This window comes from Pelodiscus sinensis, chromosome 2 (genome assembly GCF_049634645.1).
Source record: "Pelodiscus sinensis isolate JC-2024 chromosome 2, ASM4963464v1, whole genome shotgun sequence".
NCBI lineage: Eukaryota > Metazoa > Chordata > Testudines > Trionychidae > Pelodiscus > Pelodiscus sinensis.
Genome location: NC_134712.1, coordinates 169,498,681 through 169,524,192, shown reverse-complemented (window position 1 = coordinate 169,524,192; position 25,512 = coordinate 169,498,681). Strand labels below are relative to the sequence as shown.

The 25,512-nt window shown below is 43.0% G+C and overlaps 1 protein-coding gene across 1 annotated transcript in view; it reads left to right on the top strand.

The window, feature by feature from the left end:
• Window positions 1-21,099: 21,099 nt before the first annotated feature.
• EEPD1 (endonuclease/exonuclease/phosphatase family domain containing 1) overlaps window positions 21,100-25,512 on the top strand; it is an 83,392-nt gene continuing 78,979 nt past the window's right edge. The window contains exon 1 of the mRNA XM_006124057.4: window positions 21,100-22,513. Within this exon, the coding sequence (XP_006124119.2) occupies window positions 21,654-22,513 (860 nt within the window). The 5' untranslated portion in view covers window positions 21,100-21,653. The remainder of the gene's footprint in view (window positions 22,514-25,512) is intronic.

Here is a 25,512-nt window from a genome sequence, read left to right as displayed (position 1 = left end):
CTATGGGAGGCTCCTGAGTAATTCCCCAGGCCTCCCTAGGCCCTGCAGGCTCTCATCAAAATGGGGGACTGTTCCATGAACGGTTGGGGCAGCCGCCACGTGGACTCCCAAAACGCGAAGCCCCAGGTGGCTGCCCCAAAACATCCTGTGGCTGGAATAGCTCTGACAGTAGGCCTGTGATATCTGCAGCTATGCAGCTGAAGTGAGATGTGTAGTATACCTCAAAATGTGAAGAAGTCTGAATACTACTGGACAAGTCATTGTGTCTTTTTTATTCTTAAGGAGCCATTCTATTTTTCCCTTTCTAGATTTTCCTTGTGTAATTGTCATTCCAGAATGGACTTTCAGACCCACTCATTTTTAGTCAACTTGATTTTATCAGACACTTGAATTAGGGAAAAGTGCATGCATATATGCAACAGATAGCTGGGATGTGTATTATGCAGCGTAGGGGTGTGTAATACGGAATTCTACTGCAATATATGCACCTGGTGCTATGTCTTGCACCTTTACTTTAAGCTGTGGGCTAGATTTAACAATGCACAAACACTGGATGGAGGCCTGTATGCAGACACGCTGATCCAGTTTTGCACTAACAATGCGGGCTAGTGTAGACAAGCTGAACAAATACTGCTAGCAAGACATATTGCCACGTTTGTGGAATATACTTTGTGCTCACTTTTCCACCATCATTTGCTCAGCTCTAGCTATGAACCTGGCTGTGCATTCACACAGAAGACTAAAGCAGCCAAGGAGCAATCTTACTCACCTAGAGCAGTTGCCACTGGATGGCTGCTACATCCCCTCCTGTAAAGAGGGTAGATAAGAGCAAGGAGGGAGCACTGCAGTGACTCTGGACTCCCAGCCTAACTGCACTGCAGCCAGCATAGTGGGGGAATTGATTGTCTTTCTATTTCTTTCCCCTCACCCTTGCCCCTGGAGGAAGCAGGAACCAAACTGTGACTCTCCGAGCAACATATCGCTCCCATTTTCCCCTTAGTTAGGCAGGATCGAAGAGTTATGGTTGAGTCTGAAGGCTTGAAAGTCAGCAGTGTATGAAAGCACCTGTGTCAATTCACACACATGAATAACCCCACTGAAGTTCATCAGAATACTTGCTTGTTTACTCTTAGGCACTTCTTAAGTACCTTACTGAATCAGGGCTTGACAGTATATGCTACTAGCCTTCCCAGAAGTCTAGGATACCACAATGGGCATAAACACAAAAGAAGAGACCTACAAATCTTCTGTGGCAGATGGTAGTCTAATTATACATCTTGCATCAGTGACTCCATGAAGATAGCAGGTAATTTTCAGATCAAAGTGCTGAACGCCTGCCAAAAAGCCTCAGATTATCCACCAAATCAAATGCAGATGGAGTATGTTTCAAGCCTGAAATAAAGGGAAACTGATCTCTTTGAGAAAGTCCAAATGTAATATATACTATTTTGTGCCTTCATCTTCTAATAGGATTAGCAACAAGCATGATATAATACTAGTATCTCCATTTTCATCTGCAAGCATCTATTTCCGAAGCAAAGGTCTTGGAGAACTTGGGTAAACTTAAGAATGTTGGCTTTGACAAAAGGCTTGGATATTTGCAGATGTGGAATTAGATTTTTTTAAACGGCAATAATTGGGCATGTCATGTTCCTCAAGTTTTATGGTCTTAAATAAAATGGAGTTAATCTCATTTTTAACTGAGGTCATAAGAGCGTCACTCTGAGCCAGGCAACATTTGAAAATGTGAGCCAGCCTACTGGATATGAAGCTATCTACTCGTGACAGAGATAATGAAAGATAGAAAATTTCTGCTGACCATGGATGTTTTCTGGTAAGGGAAGTGTGAGAGTCAAAATGTGTCCTCGCACTGGCTACAGCATAGTCAAATGAAGGAATGGTATGCGTTGGTATAGTTAGGTTCATCTGTGATGTCCATTGCTCTGCCGTATGAGCATATGGTAGGAATGTCTACACAACAGCATTATTTTGGAATAACTGACGTTATTCTGAAATAACAAAGAGCATGTCTACACAACAAGCTGTTATTTTGAAATAGTGGCAAGCTGGAGGACTTCTTACTCCAACTCTTGTGACCCTCATTTTACGAGGAGTAAGGGAAGTCTAAGGAAGAGTGTTCTTCCTTCTGCTTCCTACTGTGTAAACAGAGCCAAAAGCTGACTTCAGCTACTCAACTGACATATCTGAAGTTGTGTAGCTTAATTCAACTCTTGCTCTGCTGCGTAGACGTACCCAGTGACAGTTTTGGGGTTGTTTGGGGTTTTTTTTTTTGAGAATTCTCTTGCTCTTGAGGATACTGAGAATGCTTCATAATTGGGAAGGAGAAAGTCATCCTCTGAAATCCCCTAACATACTTGTCCTCTCTCCTTTCCCCCTTTCATGCCCCTAAAGGCCATGTCCCAGCTAAGAGGACATTCTCTCTCAGGTGCTCACTGATGCAAGTCCAGGTATTGACCAGAGAATGACACTCATAAAAGAGATAAAATGTTCTCTCCTACACAGGATATCGGGAATATGCTTTAGACACAAGTATATTCCACTCCTTATAAGTCAGCATGACATAACATCAATGAACTGGCACATCTGTTATCCTATTTACGTTAAGTGTGTTTCTGCTTAAAGAGTGGTTGTAAAATGATATAGAAGGATTCCATGTTGTATCTCTGCTATTTTCCTTTCCAGGTTTTTGTTTACAAGCAACAAAGGTTTTCTGGGTGTTTTTTTCCCCTTTTCTTTTAATGTGCCAACATCACAGACTCTATTTACGATCCTGAAAGCAATTTCGTTCTTTCCTTCTCATGTGTCATGGCCAGTTGCAAAAGCTCTGCAGGCAACACCTGTGCAACCTCACTGCCACCAGTGGGGCTCTATGCAGTGTTGTTGTAGCCATGTTGGTTTCAGAATATTAGAGAGACAAGGTGGGTGCGGTAATATCTTTTGTTGGATCATCTTCTGTTGGTGAAAGACAAGTTTTTGAGCCACACACAGGCTCTTTTTCAGGTCTGAGAAACTGACTCACTTTGAAGATTTTACCTCAACAAGGGGGTTACAAAGTCATGGGAAGGTAACATAATTTTGGTGCCGATTCACAAGAAGGAATGGAATCCAGTTCTCTCACTCATTAGTGTTGGTTCTGCTGGGCTGACAGGTGCAAAAAGTAGTAAAAGTTCACTTCCTGGAATCATAGACTGCTAGAACTGGAAGGGGCCTCAAGAGGTCAAGTCCAATCCCCTGCTCTCACAGCAGGAACAATCACCATTTAGATCATCCCTGATAGATATCTATCTAGCCTGCTCTTAAATATCTCTAGTGATGGAGATTCCATGACCTCCCTAAGCAATTTATTCCAGTGCTTAACCACCCTGACAATTACGAAGTGTTTCCTAATGTCCAACCTAAACCTCCCTTGCTGCAATTTAAGCCTATTGCTTCTTGTGCTATCCTCAGACACTGAAAATAATTTTTCCCTCCTCCTTGTAACACCCTTTTAGGTACTTGAAATCTGCTATCGTGTCCCCCTCAGTCTTCTCTTTTCCAAACTAAACAAACCCAATTCTTTTAGTCTTCCCTCATAGGTTGTGTTTTCTAGACTTTTAAAATGTAACTAAAGTTTGACAAATCTGACGGAATCCATGTTGGGAGATGTATTAGGAGGGGCTCTTTTTACATAGATACTGTTCAGAGTAGAATCACACTTCAAACAAGAGCTTTCTCTCTGTCCCTCAAATTAACAATGCATTTCAAAATTAAATGCTTTGGCATGCTGTGCCATGCTTACCAGAGTGTATTACAAAATGTCATAAGAAGCTTTTATGATGAGAAGAACAAGCCATCAGAACTCTGAAAACTCTGTAATTTTTCAGTATTTCATGTAACTAGCAGTTGAATGTAATAATTTCTTTACTACAATATATACTATCTAGGTGTTGTAACCAGTGACTAGTAATGCCCGAGGTGACCTATTTTCACATATTTACTTTTTTTTGTTACCAAGGAACATTTTCTGTCTTGCATAGGAAATATGAAGACTCATGCTTTTTTATTATCTCTTCTCCGAGAAAAGAAAACAATTGAATTAGAATGACACTTAATGTATTTCGGTAGGCAGGCAGGCAATTCCAGTATTCCCAGAGTTTTTATATCTTCCTTCCCTTTCTTGGAAGTAATTAAAGTAAATTGTAAACAAATCAGGTGTATTTATAACTATGGATAAATCATCTAAGATGGCCACATACTCCAGGAAAGTACTGGCAAGCATGCTTAAAGGATTATATTATTTACCATGGATTTTGGGACATTTTAAGTGAGCAACCCCTTTAAGCAAGTGTGTATTTCATGCCACCTTATCTATTTTGAAGATCTGTTATTAAATTCAAACTATTTTGAATGTATTAGGGTCAGGTTGCCTTAACATCGTATTAGGTTTTATATGGCTTCCAGAAGAGAACACTGCACTAATGTATTTTTCCGTAGTGCTTTGTTTGTTTTTTGTGGTTTTATGATATATTTTGTGACCTCCTCTAGTGATAGGAGTAACGGATGAGGGAAGATTGACCTCCACCATGCTTTGAGGGTATATGTCCTTAGAGGGGGAGGTGGGACTCTGAACAAAAAATATGGAAACAGAAAATGATTAGGTAAGGGCAGGGTCATCTTATGAGTTCTCGGGCCCTATACAATACTGTTAAACTGGTGTCCCTATGCCCAACAGCAGGCCAGAGAGCGGGGGATGATGATTTTTTAGATAAGTGAATTTATTATCATTAGCAACACACCAATTAAATATTTTAAAGACATTTTTAAAGTAAGGTCTTATAGACTGACAGAGTAAATTCAGAAACGCACAGTACTGTATATACTGGGAAGCTTCAGGGGGTAGCCGAGTTAGTCTGTTACAGAAAAAAACAACAAATGGTCTGGTAGCACTTTATAGACTAACAAAACATGTAGATAGTATCATGAGCTTTTGTGGGCACAGCCCACTTGTTCAGATGACCAGAATTATGAGTTTAGGATGTGTACACCCAAAATAAATAGGAGAGAGGAAGGGGAGGGGAAAAAAGAGAGGAGGGTAGGAAACAGAGAGCAGAGGGAATCAGTAAGTATCTGAAGATTGGGTAGTTAAACTGAAGCAGATAAGAATCAATGTCAATAGATAGACTCCATGTCAGGAAGGATACTACACAAAGAACTGTTTGCACTTTCAATGGCTGGTTGGCAAATGGCTTCATTATCACTTGAACGGCTCACAGTTTCAGCTTTCTGCTAATAGCTCTGGCAGACTTTTTCACTTTGAAGTTAACTAGATCTTTCCAGAAGGAAGCAGAAGTCACGAAATAGGAGGTATAGGAGGAGATGAATGGGTGGACATTAAGACCCAATGGTGTCCCACATTTTCAGGTGCTCTTCACAACTGCGTATTGTACGTATGAGTAAGGACAGCACTGGGTGTTGGGTAAGGATGGCACTGGGTGTTGGGGACTGAAAGGGCAAAATAACTGTGTTCTTGGATTAGCACTTATTCCTTGTAAGCACATCACTAGTTCCCCGGACAGAAAATTGATACTGGCAAATTGCCAGCATAAAACATTTTTTTCACTTTAAACTACATTTTCAGTAATTTAACTCCTTGTCTTTAGTGAGATTTTCCCTGGTTTAAGTAAAAGAAGAATTAGGCATCACGAATTCCTCATTTTTAGAGGGATTTCTTTTCCTTCCATTTATTTGTTTTTGCAGAATCCTATCTTTCATTTCTTTAAGCAATGCTTTATGCCTTTTGCTGTAGAAATAGACTCACAATGGAAGCCTGACAAACCTGTTCTCCAGTTTAAACCAGCCTTGTAGAAACTATATCTAAATGAACAAAAATAGGAAAGGAAATACGAATGATACCTCTCCATTTTATTACCTCTTAACTTCAAAGCTGGTCGAGGTAATTAAAATACTTCTAGAACATAGATTAGATCAGTAGTGAAACAAACACTGAAGTATGGATGTAGTCTTGTACTCCCCTCCTGCAAAATGTTTGCAGAATGGGTTTTGTCCCACCAGTTCTCCAGGACTTTCCTGTCACACTCTATGATTGGAGAAGATTAGAGTTTTCCATGCTCTACCATCATTATTTTATTACTCTTATGTCCCTAGATTCTTATCGCCTCTTGTAGCTGTAGCACTAGACCTTCCATCCATTCCATAAGACTACAAATGGTCCCTTTAACTGTTGAGTAAATTGCTTGGCATGAGGTGCTGGTGTAAGGCTTGCATCTTCCTGCAGGAAACTCAGCAGATTTCTGGGACACATCCAGCCTCTTAATGGCCTGTGAAATAGGAACTTTCAGATCTAAGACAGAGGATCTGTCCTAGAATTTGAGCAGCATTGCTGAAGTCAGTGAGGACAATGGAATTTCACACATGCATCACGTTAAGCTCATGCTTTGCTGGGTAAGACCTAAATTTGGATTGGATCTCCCATTCTTCCAGCTTGTATTACAATTATTTAATGGAGAAACAGTTGGATGCTGATTTCTTTTATTCCTTTGGGAGCCTGAGGTAGGAAGGGTACATTCATATTTTGCAAAAATATTTTCCAGTTTTTCCACCTCAAAACTAGGCCAACATTCCCGTAGTTTTTATCACAGACTTATCCCTTTTTCCGCCCCCCCGCCCCCATCACCACCTCAGTGTCCTTGTGCATGAGTCACATAATACATGAACCTAGCTGGAGCTGTCAGCACTCACTCGGATTCTCTGCAAGTCATGTGGTTATGGGATGCCATCTTTCATGTATGCATTCCTTTTTTCAGAGGCCTCTGCATCACTCATTTGTACTTTGTCATTCATTAAACAGCAAGCGACTGTGTTCTAGTCCACTACCATTACTCTGTATTTCACCTCCTCTAAAATGACACTCTAGAATAAAATAAACAGTGAAAAGAAAAAATTGGAAAGCTGTTTGTTTCTGAGAAATACCTTCCAGGAACTGCATTCATCCTAGTCTGCAAAAGGATATTTTTTCCTCTTTTTCTAAATTACCGAGGAATGTCCATAAATTGGAGCTTCTTTTGATACATCATAAAGAAATATTAATCACCTCTAATATTTTAAATAGACATGGACTACATCTAAGTTATTATTTGAAATTCTTTTTGTGATCTATGAATTCTTAGCCACCAGCTTCTTACACTAACATATTATTAGGATTTAATTATAGAGTGTAAGTCTTCTTGTCATTATCCTTTGTTTTTCACTCCACTAGGGTTTTATTTGGACATAGCCCATATTGAACACAAGACTGTCAGCACCAACAAGTTCTTCCTTCTCCCACATGGAAAGAATCTATGACATAGGGGAAACAGTGAAACATAAAGCACCAGGAGATGTGTCTGGAGGGAGCAATAACTATTCCTTACGAGCAGTTAAAAAATCACTAGCTCAGGAAAGAGAAGCCATGATAGGAAACTTTTCCCTTTTTAAAAAACACTTAACTACTTGGGGGAGGGTCTCCAGTCCCAATCTCTGATGTCCCAGAAACTTCTCAGATTCTACAGCAAATTGTTCACAATCTTTTTCTTTCCCTTTAGCCCTTTCCTACAGAGTCATGGAAGGGCTCAAATAGCCCAAGTCCTCCTCTTCACTTCCTTCTTTTGGTTTCTTTTATAACCCCCTTAGCTGACGGTTAATTAATTGATTCATTAGCCTGATCAGCTAACTAGTTATATATTCCTAACGGCCCGAGGCTAGCTGCAGCAGCTGGTGCCCTAGGCGGGGTGGCGCAGTTGCCGCCCCTGCCTGCACGGCTGTCAATGGCCATGACGTCATCATTGAGCACCCGGGGCAGCGGCGCCCTAAGCAACTGCCTAGCTCGCCTAGGCTCACAGGCCGCCCCTGCCTAGTAAAGAGAAGGAGCTGCTACAGAAGAAGTCCAGCAATGAGTCTTCTCCATACCTCCTCCCCGAAACATCACCCTAGATCAGCGGCTCCCAACCTTTTCCAAATGGGGACCCATTTTGACAATTCAGGAAGACTTGGTGACCCAAGGCAATTAAAAAATGAAGGGACGGGGGGGGGCAGAGCCACCTGGGGAGACACTTGGCGACCCTTTTGAAATGTAATGGCGACCCATATTTGGGTCCTGACCCATAGGTTGTGAAACCCTGCCCTAGATAGTGAAAGCTACATGCAGGGGCACTGAAGTATTGACTGTATCAATACTCTGGGGATATGGAACAAAAGACTATAATCAAACTTTCAGGGCCATGACACCCAGGTAACCCCAACTCACTGCAGATTCCCCTACCCCTGGGACATGGATGCTGACTCAGCCAGGGATCACACTGGATGAAAGGAGAACCTGGGGCACTAGACCTACTGCCCAAACTGGCAGCCCAGCTACAGGAATGTTCAGCTAGAGCAGCCTGGAGGGGACTAAGGTGTGGACAACTGGCACTAGGCATGTATCTGAGAGGAAGAGTCTTTTGGACACGAGGATGAAAAAACTGCATACGGCTGCTATTGCTCTTTCAGGGTCACACTGTGAGCCTCGAGCTCATATTTGTTAGTCACATCGCATTACTTGTGAGAACAAATGTTCACTTGTGGGAGTAACTTGTCGAGAAGTCCATACCAGTTATGGGAGAAAGGGCTGGATTATATATTTGTTCTGTTTGTTGCATCGTCAACAGACGTGTCCACCAAGTTGCCCTGCAGTGCCAAATTTTGTCCTCAGTTACATACATGAAGGCAGTAGATCTTCATAGGTATCACTGAAGGCAGAAATTGCCCTAGAGAGTCTAAATGATTGATGACGAGACCTGAAGAGGGAAAGAACCAGTCATGATTCTCGTAGAGCAGAGTGAGTGTGTAAAACTACCAAGCAGAAAATCATCTTTGTAATCTGAGTCCAGACACTTATGAGCCACTACCCTACAAAACCCCTTGGAATCCTGTGGTGCCATTTTTAGAATCGCTTCTGAGAACAGATCCACATTTTAACATTTGTAAAGTCCTTGGCCCAACGGCAGTAAATAAATGTGATTAACAACTAGTAACCATAGCTAATACTTCATGATGTGACATTCTCTTAGTAATGTGGGTCTCTTCCCTCCTGGGCCAAAGAATCCACATTGACTCCAAGGGGAGCAAAAGCTTTTTTCTTCTTGATGTGTACTTACAGAGCTATGGCAAAATGAGGCCATATTTTTGGCAATGGTGTTTGTTAATGTAGATTGTTGTGATATTCAAATACAGTGGAACCTCAAGAGTCACAAACACTTCAGGAATGGAGGTTTTTCATAACCCAAAATGTTCGTACCGCTGAACAAAATATTGTGGTTCTTTCAAAAGCTTACAACTGCTCAATGACTTAGTACAGCTTTGACATTTTACTATGCAGTAGAAAAATGCTGCTTTTAACCATCTTGAAACAAGCACAGAAACAGTTTCCTTATCTTGTCATTTTTTTAAAAAACTTTCCTTTTTTAATAGTTTACATTTAACACAGTATTGTGCTGGATTTGGTTTTGTTGTTATTGTTGTTGGTCTCTTCTGCTGCCTGATTGTGCGTTTCTGGTTCCAAATGAGGGGTCTGGTTGACTGATCAGTTCATACCTCTAGTGTGTATAACTCTGAAGTTCTGAGGTATTTAAAACTGTGTTAAATTTGAGTGCTTTCTTTAAACCAAGAAGTTGAGCGACCAGAGGAGACTTGCAATACCTTACCCTACTACAGGTGGGATCCCTCTGGTCCGGCACCCTCAGGACCTTAGTGGTCCCAAACCATGGAGTTTCCCAGACCAATGGAAGTCAAGGCTCCCCTCCTGGCCCTGCTCACCAACATCAGCCCTGCTGCCCTCAGATCGGTTGGGGGTAAGCTCCTCCCTGGGGCTGGGACTGTGCTCCTTACCACTGAGGGTGCCAGTCAGGGCAGCTCTTCTGGCTGGCGTCCCTGCTGCCTCCAGCCAGGCTGGGCCTCCACTTCCCAGTGTGCCAGCTTGGCCAGGGATGCACTCCCAGGCTACACCAGCCCTGCTACCTTTGGCCCAGGCAGGGCTACGCTCCCTGCTGTGCCTGCCTAACCAGGGCTGCCCCCTTTGGCTGATGCTGCACTCCCCGGTGTCAGCCTGCTGCCTTCAGTCTGGCGTGGGCTCCCCGCTGCCAGCCCTGGCTGTGGCTGTGCTCTCCACCGTGCCAGCCCTGCTATCTCCATGGCTGTGCTCCCCATCGCCAGCCCAGCCCCTGAACCTGGCCAGCTGGGGCTCTCTGGTCCAGCAATGTCTGTGGTCCTGCTGGACCACAGATGTTGCCAAACCAGAGTGTCTCGGATTTTAGAGGTGTAATCTGTAGTCTTGATGCTACTGGAAAAATCTTAAGTGGGTTGCACGGACACCACCTAACTATAAAAGAAGGAAATGTAGTGCTCAGGGGAGAGAGGACAGGGGTGCTGGCTGAGCAGTCCAAAGGAATCCTAGGAGTGGATAATTTTGGGAAGAAGGTTTTTGAGCTTCTTATTTTTATCTTATCGTTTTCTTCAATAATAAAGGCATGTTGGAGCATAGTCAGTTGTTCTGTGGGAATAGCAGATATACAGTATTGCCTATAGATAGAAGCTGTGAAGGATTGGATGGGAATGTGCTCAGCGCAGACAGTATGTTCAGAATATTAAGCAGACAAATTCCGACAAGTCTCTAGTGAGCATGTCACAAGTGCTGACTTTTGTTTTTGCTGGTGGGTGCTCCTTCCTCTCCTCCCCCATGTGTAAGCAGTGGACAAGGCCTCAGGAAGAAGCTTAGTGGGGGTGTAGTTTTGGGAAGAAGAGGCTGGCAGGGGCAGGACCTTGGGGGAAGAGGCTGAGCAGGGAGTGGGCCTCAGGACAGAGTAGCAGGAGAGGCTTCAAGGGGCAGGGCCACAATCTGGGCACCGGCACCCATGATCTGAGTGGCAGGACCCACAAAAGTTTAAGCCAGCCTTGAGGATGCTGAGCATCCTCTATCTTTTTTTTTGGGGGGGGGGGAGGGATGCTTGGGCCTCAAAGCACCCATAGAATCAGCACCTATGAGTAATGTGCAAACTGAGATTATCCAGAGGCTTATCATTTGGCCAAATGTGGGTCAATTTTCCTGGAGCCAGCAAAAGGCACATCTCTGACACCAGAGGGACATCTCTTCTCTCAAATCTGTGTTCCAATGCATGGTGCCACTACAGCTCCTTCACGAAACAGTTGTAAGAATTTTTAATATGGACAAAATCTTGTTTTCTCCCCCACCCCACCATATCATTCTTGGAAATAGCTGGACTGCTTTTGCTGAAACTTTCCACACAAAAAATCAACCTAAGGTAGACAATCCCAATGGGAGATTTCAGTCCAAATGGATTAGGATTGGCAAAGTTATAAACAATTGAAAACAGAGTCTTCTAAAATAAAACATCAGATGCCTTAACAATAGTTGTTGCTACCAGCTCTGCCTGTTATAGATTTGTCCTGATAGACATGTTAACCCCATTAGAGTCTCTCACAATAGGCTATAGCACTACATAGTTAAGTGTGGGATGTCCTCCTTAGCCTGTTTTGTTTTGTTTTTAAACAGACTTTCCTGATTTTTATTTCATGTTTTGAAAAACCTACTAAGTTCAATGATATTTCAACCTTGTTGTCAAAAATGTTCATTAAAAATAATGACTTTCTGGATAGGCAAGTTTGGAGCAAGTGTTTTGATATTAAGACATTTAATTTTTTTTGCACAAAACATTTATCAGCTAAAAAAGGCCTTTTATTTATACAATATAGAACTTTTCACAAAAATATGGTGATGCTGTTGAAATCCTACATTTTCTGCAACATTTTTTATCAATTTTTTAAATTAAAATTACATTTGAAATTGTTGTAGAATACTCTTGTTTACTGAAAATGCTGGCTTTGGTGAGGGAAAATTATGTGACCCTTATAAACAATTTGATTCAAAACCACCAATAACAATGTCATGGAACCTTTCTGGGAAAATGAAAGAAGACTCCCTTTCACACCTTGTAAAGTAAAATGTAAAAATGTCTTTTTCTTTCTTTCAGCCATTTCTAGTTTATATAAATATTTTCTCTGTGTGTGCCCTATTTTCTTTGTGTAGGGACCCACTCTTGTGGGAGCTCACGCTTTCAACCCCTCTTGGAACAGCTGGGGATGTGAGTAAGGATGCTTATCACTTTGCAACAGCAGGTCATATGAATCATATTATAGTCATTTTTATTACCTTAATTCCCTCTATACCTGTATAAATTCAGTGTGTAGGACTATAATTCAGTCTAGGTGAATCAGGGATAATAGCATAATAAAATGGCTAGTGTGTATATGTCGCATTGCTCTTTACTGGATGGAATCTGCACTGATCATCTTCATGTCATTGGCCATCTATTACTAATATATAAACATTGTGAAATGATGGGAGGAAGCCAAAGTATGGAGGTTTTGTCCCTATTGCTGCTGCCAAGTTTGTGTTAGTGGTGAGTAAAACTGTATAAAACACAAAGTTCTAGAAGGCCAGAGATTTGTAACAATTTCTGCACACATGTTATCCAGTTATTGGCTGCTGTTTGTTTTAGCACAATCTTAATAAAAATAATTTTGAAGGGTGGGAATAAACATTCAATGGCCTATCTTAGGGTGGTGATAGAAATGTAGCCGTGTTAGTCTGGGGTAGTTGAAGCAAAATGCAGGACAATGTAGCACTTTAAAGACTAACAAGATGGTTTATTAGATGATGAGCTTTCGTGGGCCAGACCCACTTCCTCAGATCAAATAGTGGAAGAAAGTAGTCACAACCATATATACCAAAGGATACAATTAAAAAAATGAACAAATTAAACAATTTGATTCAAGGTTCTGCAATGTGATTTGTCCTTTTCATATTTGTTCATTTTTTTAATTGTATCTTTTGGTATATATGGTTGTGACTACTTTCTTCCACTATTTGATCTGAGGAAGTGGGTCTGGCCCACGAAAGCTCATCATCTAATAAACCATCTTGTTAGTCTTTAAAGTGCTACATTGTCCTGCATTTTGCTTTATCTTAGGGTGGTGCACTGTTGCCATGTCACAAAAGCTCATGCAATGCAGTGACAACTGATTTTTTTCATCATGGCTCTTCATGTCTTGGGAAGACTTCTTCAGGACAGATGGGTTTATATATATCAAACTTTTGGGGTTTTGAATGTGACTTCAAATACAATGCTTCATGTATTAATAATATAAAATGTGACATCTTATGTGAACGCCATACTTCTGGCTCCAGACTGCAAGCCTTATCCATCATCAATAGCATTTAATGGTCTCTTTGACGTCAGTCTGTTGTGAGTAAGTATTACTCAACATGAATAAGGACTGAAGAATATGGCTCTAAGACTGTAAGCTCTACTGATCTGTATCTCTCTTGTATCTTATAGAGTACTAAGCACTCAGTAACTTAGCATCATGTTCTGGACATTAATTATATCATTACATAAATGTATCAATCATCATCATCATGTAATTAATGGCATCATGCTGAAAACTAGTAAGTTAACAGAGGTAGGTCAGGTGTGTTCTTTTACTATCGTCAAACACAGTGGGTATCTTTTTTAAGGATATCTCTTCATTATTATAGCTTTATTTTGGCAAACCGCTCATTGACTTGAAGGAGAGGATCAGATTCCTAAAAAGTACTTTTCCTGACTTCTGCGGGGCTTGTTCAAATTTCTTTAAATATGAAGCTTGTAATAATTCCTGAAATACTAGAGTCCAAATGGTAGAAGTACTTAAGGAGGCAGTCAGTACTTTTGCATCTCTGAAGTGAGTATGAACTATTATTTATATATCACTATAAATGTCGAGTTTGCTTTAGACAACAAATGATTAGAAATAATACTTAGTCTTACCTCATGGTTTTCATCTGTAGATCTGAACTGCCTTACAAATGTGGGGGAGCATTATACAGGGAGACTAAGGCATGTATAAGTAGAGACTTGCTTGAAGGAACCTGACAACTCAGGATAAATCCCATTTTTCTTGACTAAAAGTCTTCAGGCCCTAGGCACTGGCAGGACTGTCCTTTGGGCAAGGTGAGCAAGGCAGTTGCCTTGGACTCTGCACATTCAGGGCCCCGCAGCCCCACACATTCGGGGCCTTGCACTGCCTAGCTCCTGGTCCCTCCCCCCCCCCCAGTCCGCTCACTCCCTGCCCCGACTGGGAGCTGCGTGGCCATGCTGCTCAGCCAACCACAGCATGCTGCCTTGGGCCCCATGAACTCTTTGGCCTAGGCCTGAGAACTGGATAACACTACCCTCAAAAACAGCATCTCTTCTCCAGAAGATCTTGTAGTCTAATACCAGTGAAAACAAAAGACAAGAGGACAGTTCACATCCAAGTACACTAGGAGAGAGCATTGAGGAAGACATCAACAAAGGAAGAGGGAGAGCGTTTTAAAGGGGAATTTGAAATGCTTGAAGGAGGACTACTTAAAAATAGAGATGAAGATAGTAAATTGTTCAAGCATAAGAAGCAGAATGAAGATATGATGTGAAGGATGAGAAAATGAGATGGAGTCAGTGAAAGGAGGTGTGGAGAAAACTTACCTATCTCTACCTCTCAATGAGACTCTTTGTTTTATGTGCCTTCCATGAGGGCATAGCTGATGAAGAAGACAGTCATGTTACGTGGCATGGCCTTCGTATTCATATTAAACGAGAGCCAATACCTGAAAGAAGAAGAAAAGGAGAACTACACAAACAAATGATTGGTTCAGTTTAATCAGTCAGCTGACATAAACCAGCATCGCATAACTTTGAATCATTGGGAATCTTTCCATTGGTATTAATGTAAATGGGATCCAGCTCTTAATGAGGGTGTTTCCTTTGCTAAGCATGCAACCATATCTCTGACATTTTGTTTCTCTTGATAGTGCTCCAAGAAAGGTTTCTCAAACAAGTTCAAAGTCTGTGGGTGTGTGAGTACACCAAGCTGTTTTTATGGGTGGCTCAAAACTTTACATGTAACAGATCCAAGTTTTTAAGGTCGCAGGTTGGAATATGGGGAAGGATCATACCCTGAAATCATGATACCTTGTGTAAAACAGTGCTCTCTTTCTAAATGAGACTTGGTTTATTCCAGAGACCAAAGGCAGTTCCTCAATGAATCAATGACAGTTGATATCATCTGAGAATCTGACTCCTGCTGAATTGTCTTGATAATCCCGAGTTAGGGGAAATTGTGGTTTCTAATAAAGAGTAAGGAAGAGGCAGAGATGGAAATAAACCCACTGGAAAACAAATAGGAATGCCTAGTTTTTATATAGCCATATTCACCAGTAGATCTCAAAGCACTCCATAAAGGAAGTCAGTATCCTTCTCCCCATTTTAGAGATGGAAAAACTGACACACTGAAGTAATATACAACATATAAATCACCACCTAGGTACATGAACTTTCCTTACATATAAGAAGAGCAGAGAAATTAATGGTATAGTTCTGCAGCTTTCATTCATAAATACTTCCATTATCTTCACTGGGGCTACTCATTTCAATTGGGTGGCTATTTTTACTATAATCCCACCCAAACAGTACATAGTATTCACAAATAACTGAGGAACTTTTCTAACACCTATTATAAAGATGAATCTATGGGTTAGTTAATTTGTGTTGATAAAAACTTTTTAAATACATAATGCTAAGTGGCAGGGGTGGCTGTGTACTAGCAATGAGAAGTGACAATTTTTAAAAAATCAACATTTAAATCAACAGGGTAAACCAGAAGCTAGTAGTAAGTAATAAGTGATCTTTCAATAAAAAATACAAAACTGAAGGCAGACCTCCTGAGGTCTGCTTATTGTTTTTGGCATTAAACATGAATGAATTATATTGATTTCTGAAATAATAATGCCTGGAAATGATTGTATGAAATGCCTGGTAGTGTCTATAAAGTCCATGGTTCACTGTAAATTAACAGTCCAATTTGCTTGTGCTTTATAACTCTATTTGTCATAGAGGAATTTCAGCCAAAGACATTTGAAGGGTGAAATATACATTAATGAAAAGGAATGTTCTGAGAAACTCTTTGCTCAATTGGGAAGTGACGAAGTCCGTCAGTGACAAAGCTTTGGGTAGTTTCTGTGACACAGAGGCCCATTTGTGGATCACTATTTTGTGTCAGCAACTATTCTCAGGCCTGACATAGTCTAAATTTCACACACTGGTGTCAAGATACTTATTTGAAATGTGACGTAATATATTTGAAATCTAAGTCACTAAATGCAATCATTAATAATCGTGCATGCTGTATGTACACAGTGTATATTAAGAATTATGGATATATACTGAAATTATGATTTAAGTGTGTTTAAATCAGGGAGAGATGATAAACAAGTCTGCCTGAGACAAAGAATGTCTGTTTACATATTAGGTAAACAAAGCTATTAAGTTAACAAGTAGGGGAGGACCCAGCATGATATCTACACTCAGCGGGGAGAAAACTTTGGTGTGGGTTTTACTTCTCAAAGAATTTACTGGTGTATAAAGACAGAATCTGAACCTCAAGTATAAGCAATTGCATCAACTGATGGTATACAATATTATTGCATTATAAAAGTTATTGAATGAATAATTTTATGAAGGTCTATGATACACTGGTGACTAATATTGTGAAATGTACATATAATTATGAAATAAATGAATTATGGATATTCAGATATTAGGTTTTACGCTTTGGGTCCAAACACAGGGAGAATGAGTTCTTTCCCTACAGAAGGAAACATCACTGCATTTTACCTGTCTTCTATGTAAAATAAACCAGGTGGATTCAAAATGATGGAAACCCCATTTATATACATGGGGATGGAAAACCCACAGGTAGGGGGGGAACAGCATGTCACCCTGCCTCTTGAAACAAGATCTTTGACTTTTGGGAGCTATAAGCGAAGACAGAAGCCATCTTTGACATGTATCACTAGCCAGACACAAGGGAACAGAGCTCATGGAGGCTGATAGGTTCTTCAACCAAGGGAGAGTGGGGGCTGAAGTTCCTGGACACCGAATATAGACGAGAAATATATATAACCAAAGACCTTTCATGTGAGACAATGAAAACCAGGCCTTTGTGCTTCTGTGGAGGGTCCTGACTTGAGAGAAAGTCTTCCATGGCTGGAAAGAGAACAGAGAGTTTGGTAAGAAATCTACCTTGAACTAAGACTCCATCTTATTAAGTCTTAGCCACTACCACGTTGTTTTGTTTTTATTGTCATCATTCCTTATACTTGAACTCACCTAATCCTGTGTACCTCTTAAGCAACGAGTTTTATTTTTTACTTTAAACCAACTTAGTGCTGTGTTTGAAGGGAAAGGTGTAGTTATCCCATGAAATGAATAGCTGTATTGTGCTTTTAAAATAAGCAATGCACTTCATTGTTACTCTGAGGCTATGCCTACACTGCAGGCTTCTTGCACAAGAAGCTTTTTGTGGAAGAGATCTTCCGCAAAAACTTCTTGAGCAAGAGCGCATCCACACTGAAAAAACGTATCGGAAAAGCAATGGCTTTTGTGCAAGAGAGCGTCCAGACTGCATGGACGCTCTCTCGCAAGAAAGTTCTGATGGCCATTAACAGAATGGCCACCAGGGCACCTGTGCTTCTTTCGATAGGCTGTTTTTGCACAAAAAAACCCTGCTGCCCATCCACACACACCTTTCTGAGCAATAACTGTTGCGCAAAAAATAGTTATTCCTCGTAGAAAGAGGAATACCTACACCTCAAAACCCCCTCTGTCCTGTCAATTCACTGTAAAATTTCTTGCTCAAAAATGTGCTTGAGGTGTGGATGCTCTGCAAGTTTTTGCACAAAAATGACTGTTTTGTGCAAAACTCTGCAGTGTAGACATAGCCTGAGTGCTCCATATGAGGGAATACAGTTTTGGGGAAATTCAGGCCTGGGAGTCTGTTGGGGTCACCTGGCTGGTTGTAACCAAGGTAAATGGAAGTCAAACTGTATACAGTTTGCTGGGGTCAGAACTGCTGAGGGCTGCATCAAGCCCATAACTTCTGTTTGAGCTATCATATACCTTTTTAAGATATCCAGTTTTGACAAAGAGACTTCAAGTGATGGAGTACCTATCACATTCCAAAGTAAGTTGTTCCAATGTTTAATTATTAGCACGGTATGGGAACTAGAATTTCCTTTCTGTGGAAAATTTCACATTTCCGGGGACAAATATTCTGAATCAGAACAAAGTCAGAAATGTAAAATTTTCTACGGGAATTAAATTTTTGAAATAATCTGAACTGGCTGAGCAGCCAGAAAAGCTGGTTCCCCATCTGCCAGCCAGCTGCCAGCCTGATGGACTGGTTTCCTGGCTGTCATGTCTGCCAGCTGGCAAGCCATCCAGGGAGCTAGACAGCTAGAGACCCCCCTCCAGCTGGCAGTACAGTGATCTGGCGTCCTAGCCTCCCAGGTAGCTTGGAGAGCTGGTTGACCATGAAGAAGTCAATCCTTTCCCCTCGGCTGCCTGTCATGGTGAAAGCAGGGGAAACTCAAGAAGCCAGCTGTCCAGGGAGCCTGGTTGCTGGGTAGCCCCGTGGACTTCTGGAGAGCTGGAGATCCTAGGAAGCCAAGCAGCCCTCCAGGTGGGCAGCTGGGGAAAGCTGGCAGGGAACCAGGCAACAGGATTTCTATCAAAAAGTTTGATAGAATTAACACATTCCTACAGGACTGTGCTCAAATCAACTCTTAACCTTTTCAGGCTAGATTCAGAAAGGAGACTTAAGTGCTTGTCTTCAATTCACAGCAGTGAACCCTTTCCTGGGGTTAGGGATGACCTTTCTCAAGATAAAATGAGAAGATGGTAGGTAACCACCTTGTAATTTTTAGTCCAATGGTTAGAGTACTCCCCCAAGCTGTGACGATCTAAGTTCAACTTCACCATCTTTTCATTATTGGTTGATTGTGTTCCATATCGGATTGTGTCAGGCTAACTCATTTATAGTTGCCTGGGTTACTGAAATGTTGACACAATATTAGCTTTCTTTCAATCCTCTGGATCTTCCCCATTGTTCTAATATTAGTTAAAAATCAACACGAATGGATCAGAGTTCTTTCCAGCCAATTCTTTTAATATTCTTTTTTTGATGCACATTTTGTATTTTAAAATGTTGAATGATTGCTGACATCTTTCTTAGCTACTGATGAAACAGAAACAATTTCATGTTGGTGACAAGGGTTGTTTTCTTCTTGGAGCTGCTCCAATAAACCATCTTTATTTTTAAATACAGAGGGCCCAGTTCTGCCCACAGATGAATAGGCCCAATTCACATTGATTTCAGTGCTTTGTTATTCCTTGAATAAATTCTAAGGAAACATATTAAATCTATTGTAGAAATCTACCATTACCACGATGAGAATTTTCAACACTGAGGCTATGTCTACACAGCAACATAATTATTTTAAAATAACTTAGTCCGCGCTACACAGCAGGCAGTTATTTCAAAATAATGTTGAAATACTGTCAAACTGGAGGACTTCTTGGTCCAACTCCTGTAAACCTCATTGTACGAGGAGGAAGAGTGCTCTGTTTTGAAATAAGTGCTGTGTAGATACTCCTAATATCAAAATAAGGTATGCAATTGACGTAGCTCAGATTGCGTATCTTATTTCAAGTTAAGCCCTGCTGTGTATACGCATCCTTAGGTAGCTCCTGGAGCTCTTATTCCAATATTCATGCATTTCAGCGAAAACGCTAATCCCTGAAATTGTTCTAATCTGTGCTTGGCAGAATAAGGCCCAGTGTGACTTCTGATGCATTGGAAGGTGATCTCACAGTTTGGAATTCACTATATTTTCTATTTTTGATGCAGATGGAATAAATTAAGCACTTGAATAAGAACTTCTTGTACTGACAAAGTAAGCTACCAATTTGCTACATTTCTTGTAAATTCAAACAGCAAACTAACGTAAAAGGTCATGTTAAATACACAATATAATACCACAAATGTTAAAGCATTGGTGCTGTGCATAAGTGAAGACCAAGAGCCCCGTGCAGCCAGCACCTCTCTCAAATGTTAAGTTTACTTTCCCTGCACCTTTGGTGACAGGTTGAAGCTGATCAAAATGTTTTCTATTTTTGGTGTACTAAAATACGTAAGCTACCAGAGATGCAAAACAAAATGCTATTATGATTGTGTAGATTTATTTTTATTGGGCATATAATAGAAGGCTAAGAGTCACTTTTGAGGTTTATGTTAAATATTTATTTGTATTATATCATTTTCATCTAGCTGTGCACAGACCTGACATCTGTAAACATATGTTGTTCTTTTCCTCACTCTCCTCCCTCCCCCCCTTTTTCCTTCCAATTAGTTTTACATCCACTTGTGAGGCCATAGACTGTGAAGTCGCTGGGGGCAGAGTCACTCTTTTTTAGGATTGGCACAGCATGCGGTACAATGGCATCTGGGATTATGCTTTAGGGCTTCTGTGTATTCTCATAATACAAATGCATGGCTGAAGATAGAAAGTTGCATATAGAAAGTGCTATGGTGGCTCTCCTATGTTGCAAAGTTTGGACATCCCACCCCAGGTTAAAGATTTGCCAAGCGGCTGGAAAATGTGCTGATGGCCAGGCCAGGCTGGGGACAGCCAACTACCACTTCAAAGCAGGGATGCGTGCCAAGAGACAAGTCCATTTAAATAAGGCCACCGAGAAGGGCTGCAGTCCAAGTGCTGCGACCACGCAAAAGCCCTGGCAGATGAACTGCAAATTCTCCTGCCCAAGGCGGTTTTGCACGGGTTGGCAGTCAGAGCCGTTCGTGCAGCACTTGGGAAACGCAGCGGTTGTATCTAATAAGCTCTAAGTCCTGTCATTACTCTCTCGCCCCTCTCCTTCTCCCCTGCACCACGCTCTGTGACCCAGTGCCAGCCCCTCCTGGCAAGAACTGCTCTGCGGCGCCCTGCCAGAGATCTCCGGGCTCCTGCTGCGTGTTCCCCGGCGGCGCCCGCTGCAGACGGCGGGACCAAAGCAGCGCCCAGCACAGCTACCTGTCGCTCCCCCGGCTGCCGCTTGGGCTTTGCATCTGGCGGGGAGGCGGGCGCCCATGTGACCAGCCCGGGAGGAGGCCAATGCAGCTGGCGCCTCCTCCCCTGCGGAGGGAGGCGAGCGTCCGCGCGGGGCTACCCCGAGGCGAGCAAAGGGCGCGGAGCTGCTGGGGGCGCCCGAAGGCGGCGGCGGCGGGGAGAGCCCGGCCTTGGCGGGGTTGGGAGGGGGCGAGCGGGGCGCAGGGCTGAGGGAGCCCCGGACGGCGGGAGGCGCCTTCCCCTGCCTGCCTGGCTCGGGCGGGGGAGCAACTCGGTGCAGAGGAAGGAAGCGGAGGGGGACCCCTCGCGGCTGCCTGGCTGGCTGCCCCGGGCCGGGAGAGGAGGGCGGCTCGCCAGAGGCGGGGGCAGGGGAGCTTTTCAACTTCCCCTCTGCCGTGAGCCCTCACCCGCCGCCAGCCGGCCGGCAGGCCCCTCCCTCCGGGCGATGCGGGGCCGGGCCGGGTGCGGTGCCACTTGCCCGCCGCGCCAGGGGCGCCCCGCAGAGCCGTGAGCCCGCCGCTCTCCCGCTGCAGAGGCTCCGCCTCGACTCTCGCCGCCGGCCATGGGGGGCAACCTGGGCTGCCACCGCTCCATCCCGCGGGACCCCTCGGACCTGTGCCACAGCCGCAAGTTCAGCGCGGCGTGCAACTTCAGCCACATCCTGGTCAACCAGGAGCGGCTGAACATCAACAGCGCCACGGAGGAGGAGCTCATGACCCTGCCCGGCATCACCCGGCCGGTGGCCCAGAGCATCGTGGAGTACCGCGAGTACATCGGGGGCTTCAAGAAAGTGGAGGACCTGGCGCTGGTGAGCGGGGTCGGGGCCGCCCGGCTGGAGCAGGTCAAGTTCGAGATCTGCGTGAGCAGCAAGGGCAGCTCGGCCCAGCACTCGCCCAGCTCCCTCCGGCGGGACCCCGGCGCCGAGCCCCCGCACCTGGCCGCCGCCGCCAGGCTCAACATCAACACGGCCACGCCGGCCCAGCTCATGAGCATCCGCGGCGTGACGGAGACGATGGCCCAGCGCATCGTGGGCTACCGCCAGGAGCACGGGCCCTTCCGCAGCATCGAGGACCTGGTGAAACTGGACGGCATCAGCTCCTCCTTCCTGGACAAAATCCGGCACCAGGTGTTCACTGAGAGGTCGCGGCCCCCTTCCACCAACACCAACGGGGGGCTTAACTTCACCGTCAAGCCTCACCCCAGCCCCACCTCCCTGAGCCTGCAGAGCGAGGACTTGGATGTCCCACCCGGCGGCCCCACCCAGCTGATCTCCACTCGCCCCTCGGTGGAGATGTTTGGCGGGGTGAGAGACGGCAAGCCCGTGCTGAGGGTGGCCACTTGGAATCTGCAAAGCTGCTCCCTGGAAAAAGCCAACAACCCTGGCGTGCGAGAGGTGGTGTGCATGACGCTGCTGGAAAACAGGTAAGCTGCTCCCGTGCAGTCTTCTCCCTTGGCATTTGGGGTCTCCTGTTTCCAAAGCTCTGTGTATTTCGAGCCTCCGAACGGCCTCACGAGGCTTTTAAGCGTCATCCTCACTTTTCTTTGCTCGTCCTTAACTATCAGGCTGTGATGGCTGTACTCAGTGGTGCCACCATACTTCTGAACAGGCTTTGGACCAGGTGGGTTAAGTGCATAATTTAGGAATATGTATTATGGAGAGGTCAAATGGGAATACTCTGTTTCCCCCGTCATGGCAACCCAAGCATCTAAATTTCTTCAGAAAGTTTTGTGTGAATGTATAACAGAATATATACTTGAACCGAACTAGCTACACCTGTCTTCCATTATATTCATTACCAAATGACTCAAGATCACGTTCAGAAATGTTTGGAATCTTTAGCCAGTGTAGAATGCACAGCAAGGCAAGCCATTATGGACACACGCTGTTCTGGGATCTGCAATAGTCATATACCTACAGGTGCAATTCAAGGTATAAATACTATTGGGCACTGTCATGGTAATGGTGGTTGCAGTCTGCTACATCTTTTTCTGTCTGGTGCTGAATACCTAGTGGCTGGTAGCAGGGCCTTCCCAGAGCAGAGTCAGGCCTCTGGAACTTGCTGTCTCAGGCAGACTGCCAAACTGTGGTTTTAGTGAGCTTAAGGGCACAGTTCAAGACTTGTTTGCCTGGTCAGAGATTGGACTGGCCTTTAGTAATGTCCTGAAATGGTTTTATTCTTTGTGAGTAAGAAGTTGTGCGTTATTTTGTAACTGATTATTTCATTAATGTAACACACAGATGCTTGAGTGATGGGGAGCTATATACATTTCCGTGATAAATAGTTGCTTTCTATGCTTTCTATTTTTAATTAAAGCAATTTTTCCATCATACAATTGCAAAAGAATTCTGAAAACACCTTTTCTCTCCCGCACTCTTTCCACTATTAAAACATCTGATTTGACTTTGTTGTCCAATGTTGTGAAACCAAACTTTGCTCCCTGGCAAGTTTTAACCTGAAACAAATTGGTACGGATGACTCACAAACCTCTGAAATGGGATATTTTGATGGGTGGAAGTGCTGGCAAGCCACTATCTGTTGCAATATTAATACTGCTGGGTTTTTTCTAAAACTTTACAGTCAAGTTAAATAATGAGTAATTGTTTATATGATTTCAGAGGTCAGGCTAGCTAGAAATACAGTATGCTGTATCACAAGTTTTGGTTTTGTTTTGTTTTGTTTTTTGGTTTTTTTTAAAGCCATGGCAATAGGCAGGAAAAGGTAACATGCACGTTGTCTGATGAGGCTGTGCTGCAATTTCCTTTTATTGCAACGTATCACTTTTGAGCCAAGTGTTTTTGACACAGGAAGCTTATTTCTTTGCACAGACATGCCATGGTTTGATAGCAAGAAAGCCATATGGTTATGAAATAGTATAAATCTCTAAATGTTCAGAAGTCCTGCTACACATTTCCACCTCACGCTGTTGGTCTAGGTTTAGTATTCCTTGACCACTCGGTTTCATATTTCTTATGCTTTACTTTGGCCGTGGTCTTATAAACTGATATTACAAGCCAGTAATGTTAATCGGAGGAGAGTGAAAGTAATATTTTATTTGCTGGTTATATTTTTATAAAAAATAACCATTACAAACTGAGCATAGTGGTCCACCTGTAGATTGGAAGCAGCCAAGATCACTAAATAGGACAAAAGGAAGTCCAGAAAGAACACAAATGGCTGAGGAAACAAACACATGTAACTAAATAATTCTCACTAATCTCAGGATGATTAAATTCCAGTACTGAAAGGAAAGTGATTTAATTTACATAGGACCCAATCTTGTGAAGTGCTCAGTGCTCTCAACTTCTGGGACTTGAGATGGATCAAACAGCTAGTGGAGAATGTAGTGAGAGTTCTGAATGCTTGGAAATTCTGAAAAATCAAGTTTTTTTAAAAATAGGCAGTTAAGTAGCACTTACAAAATGTGCACTTGTAATTATGCGCACAGAACAGAGAATTATATACACACTTGTATATTTTGCTCATAAAGTTAGGTTCCCCAAAATGTTGAGCCTATGCTAATATAATTTTCAGTTTTCTATTTTGTTCACAGTTTAGATATTTTCATTGAACATGCATTAAAAACCATGCATACACATGGTCACTTTGGAGTATGGTCTGAATGGTTTGTAATAAGGAGCACATATAACTAGAAGATTTACCCAGCTTTGCTCATGTCCTTAATTCAAATGAATTTTGTTTTTCTTCATTTAAATCATTATTCTGGGATGGGCTGGGAGATGAGGGATTCAGTATGCAAGGAGAGAGGACAACCCCAGCCTTCTCTCACCGAGGCAGCTTGGGGCTAAGTGAAAAGCACCTGTCCATGGTTGCTGCAGCGGGCACAGCTGGGGGAAGGGTGCATGGCCCTGGACTGTGGGACAGACACACACACAAATAGACAAGCTCTCTGAAATATATAGTAGGTAGCAGTCCCTTCCTCTGTGCCCCCACCCCCCGCTAGTCCAGTGGTGTTATAGTGGTCCAGGTTCCCATCTCTGGCCCCTTGCTGCCCCTCTGTGTCATTGTACAGTGTAACTCCCTCCTGCAAACCCTCTCCTTTTCCATTTTATGAGAAACAATCGATTTCTAAGCACTTCCCCTTTTCCTGGTACAACAAAACCCTTACCTTGCTTTAAGTTATAAGAGGAAGCCGCATACCAAACTTGGTGGTCCTAGGTCTTACTATTTAGGAGGAGTTCTTAAACAAATGGACTCACAGACAGATGGACGGACAGATGCACATTTCTAAAATATATTGCAAGAAGATGAAAGACTAGAGCAATGTTTCTCAAAGTATTCCTTGGGCCTGCTTTGAGAAAGCTGCTAGAGGGCTTGTGTCACTTTATCTTAAGGGTCTGTAGCCACAGAGCCTCATGTCTCTCATTAGCTCTGGTTTGCTGTTTCCAGCCAAAGGGAGCC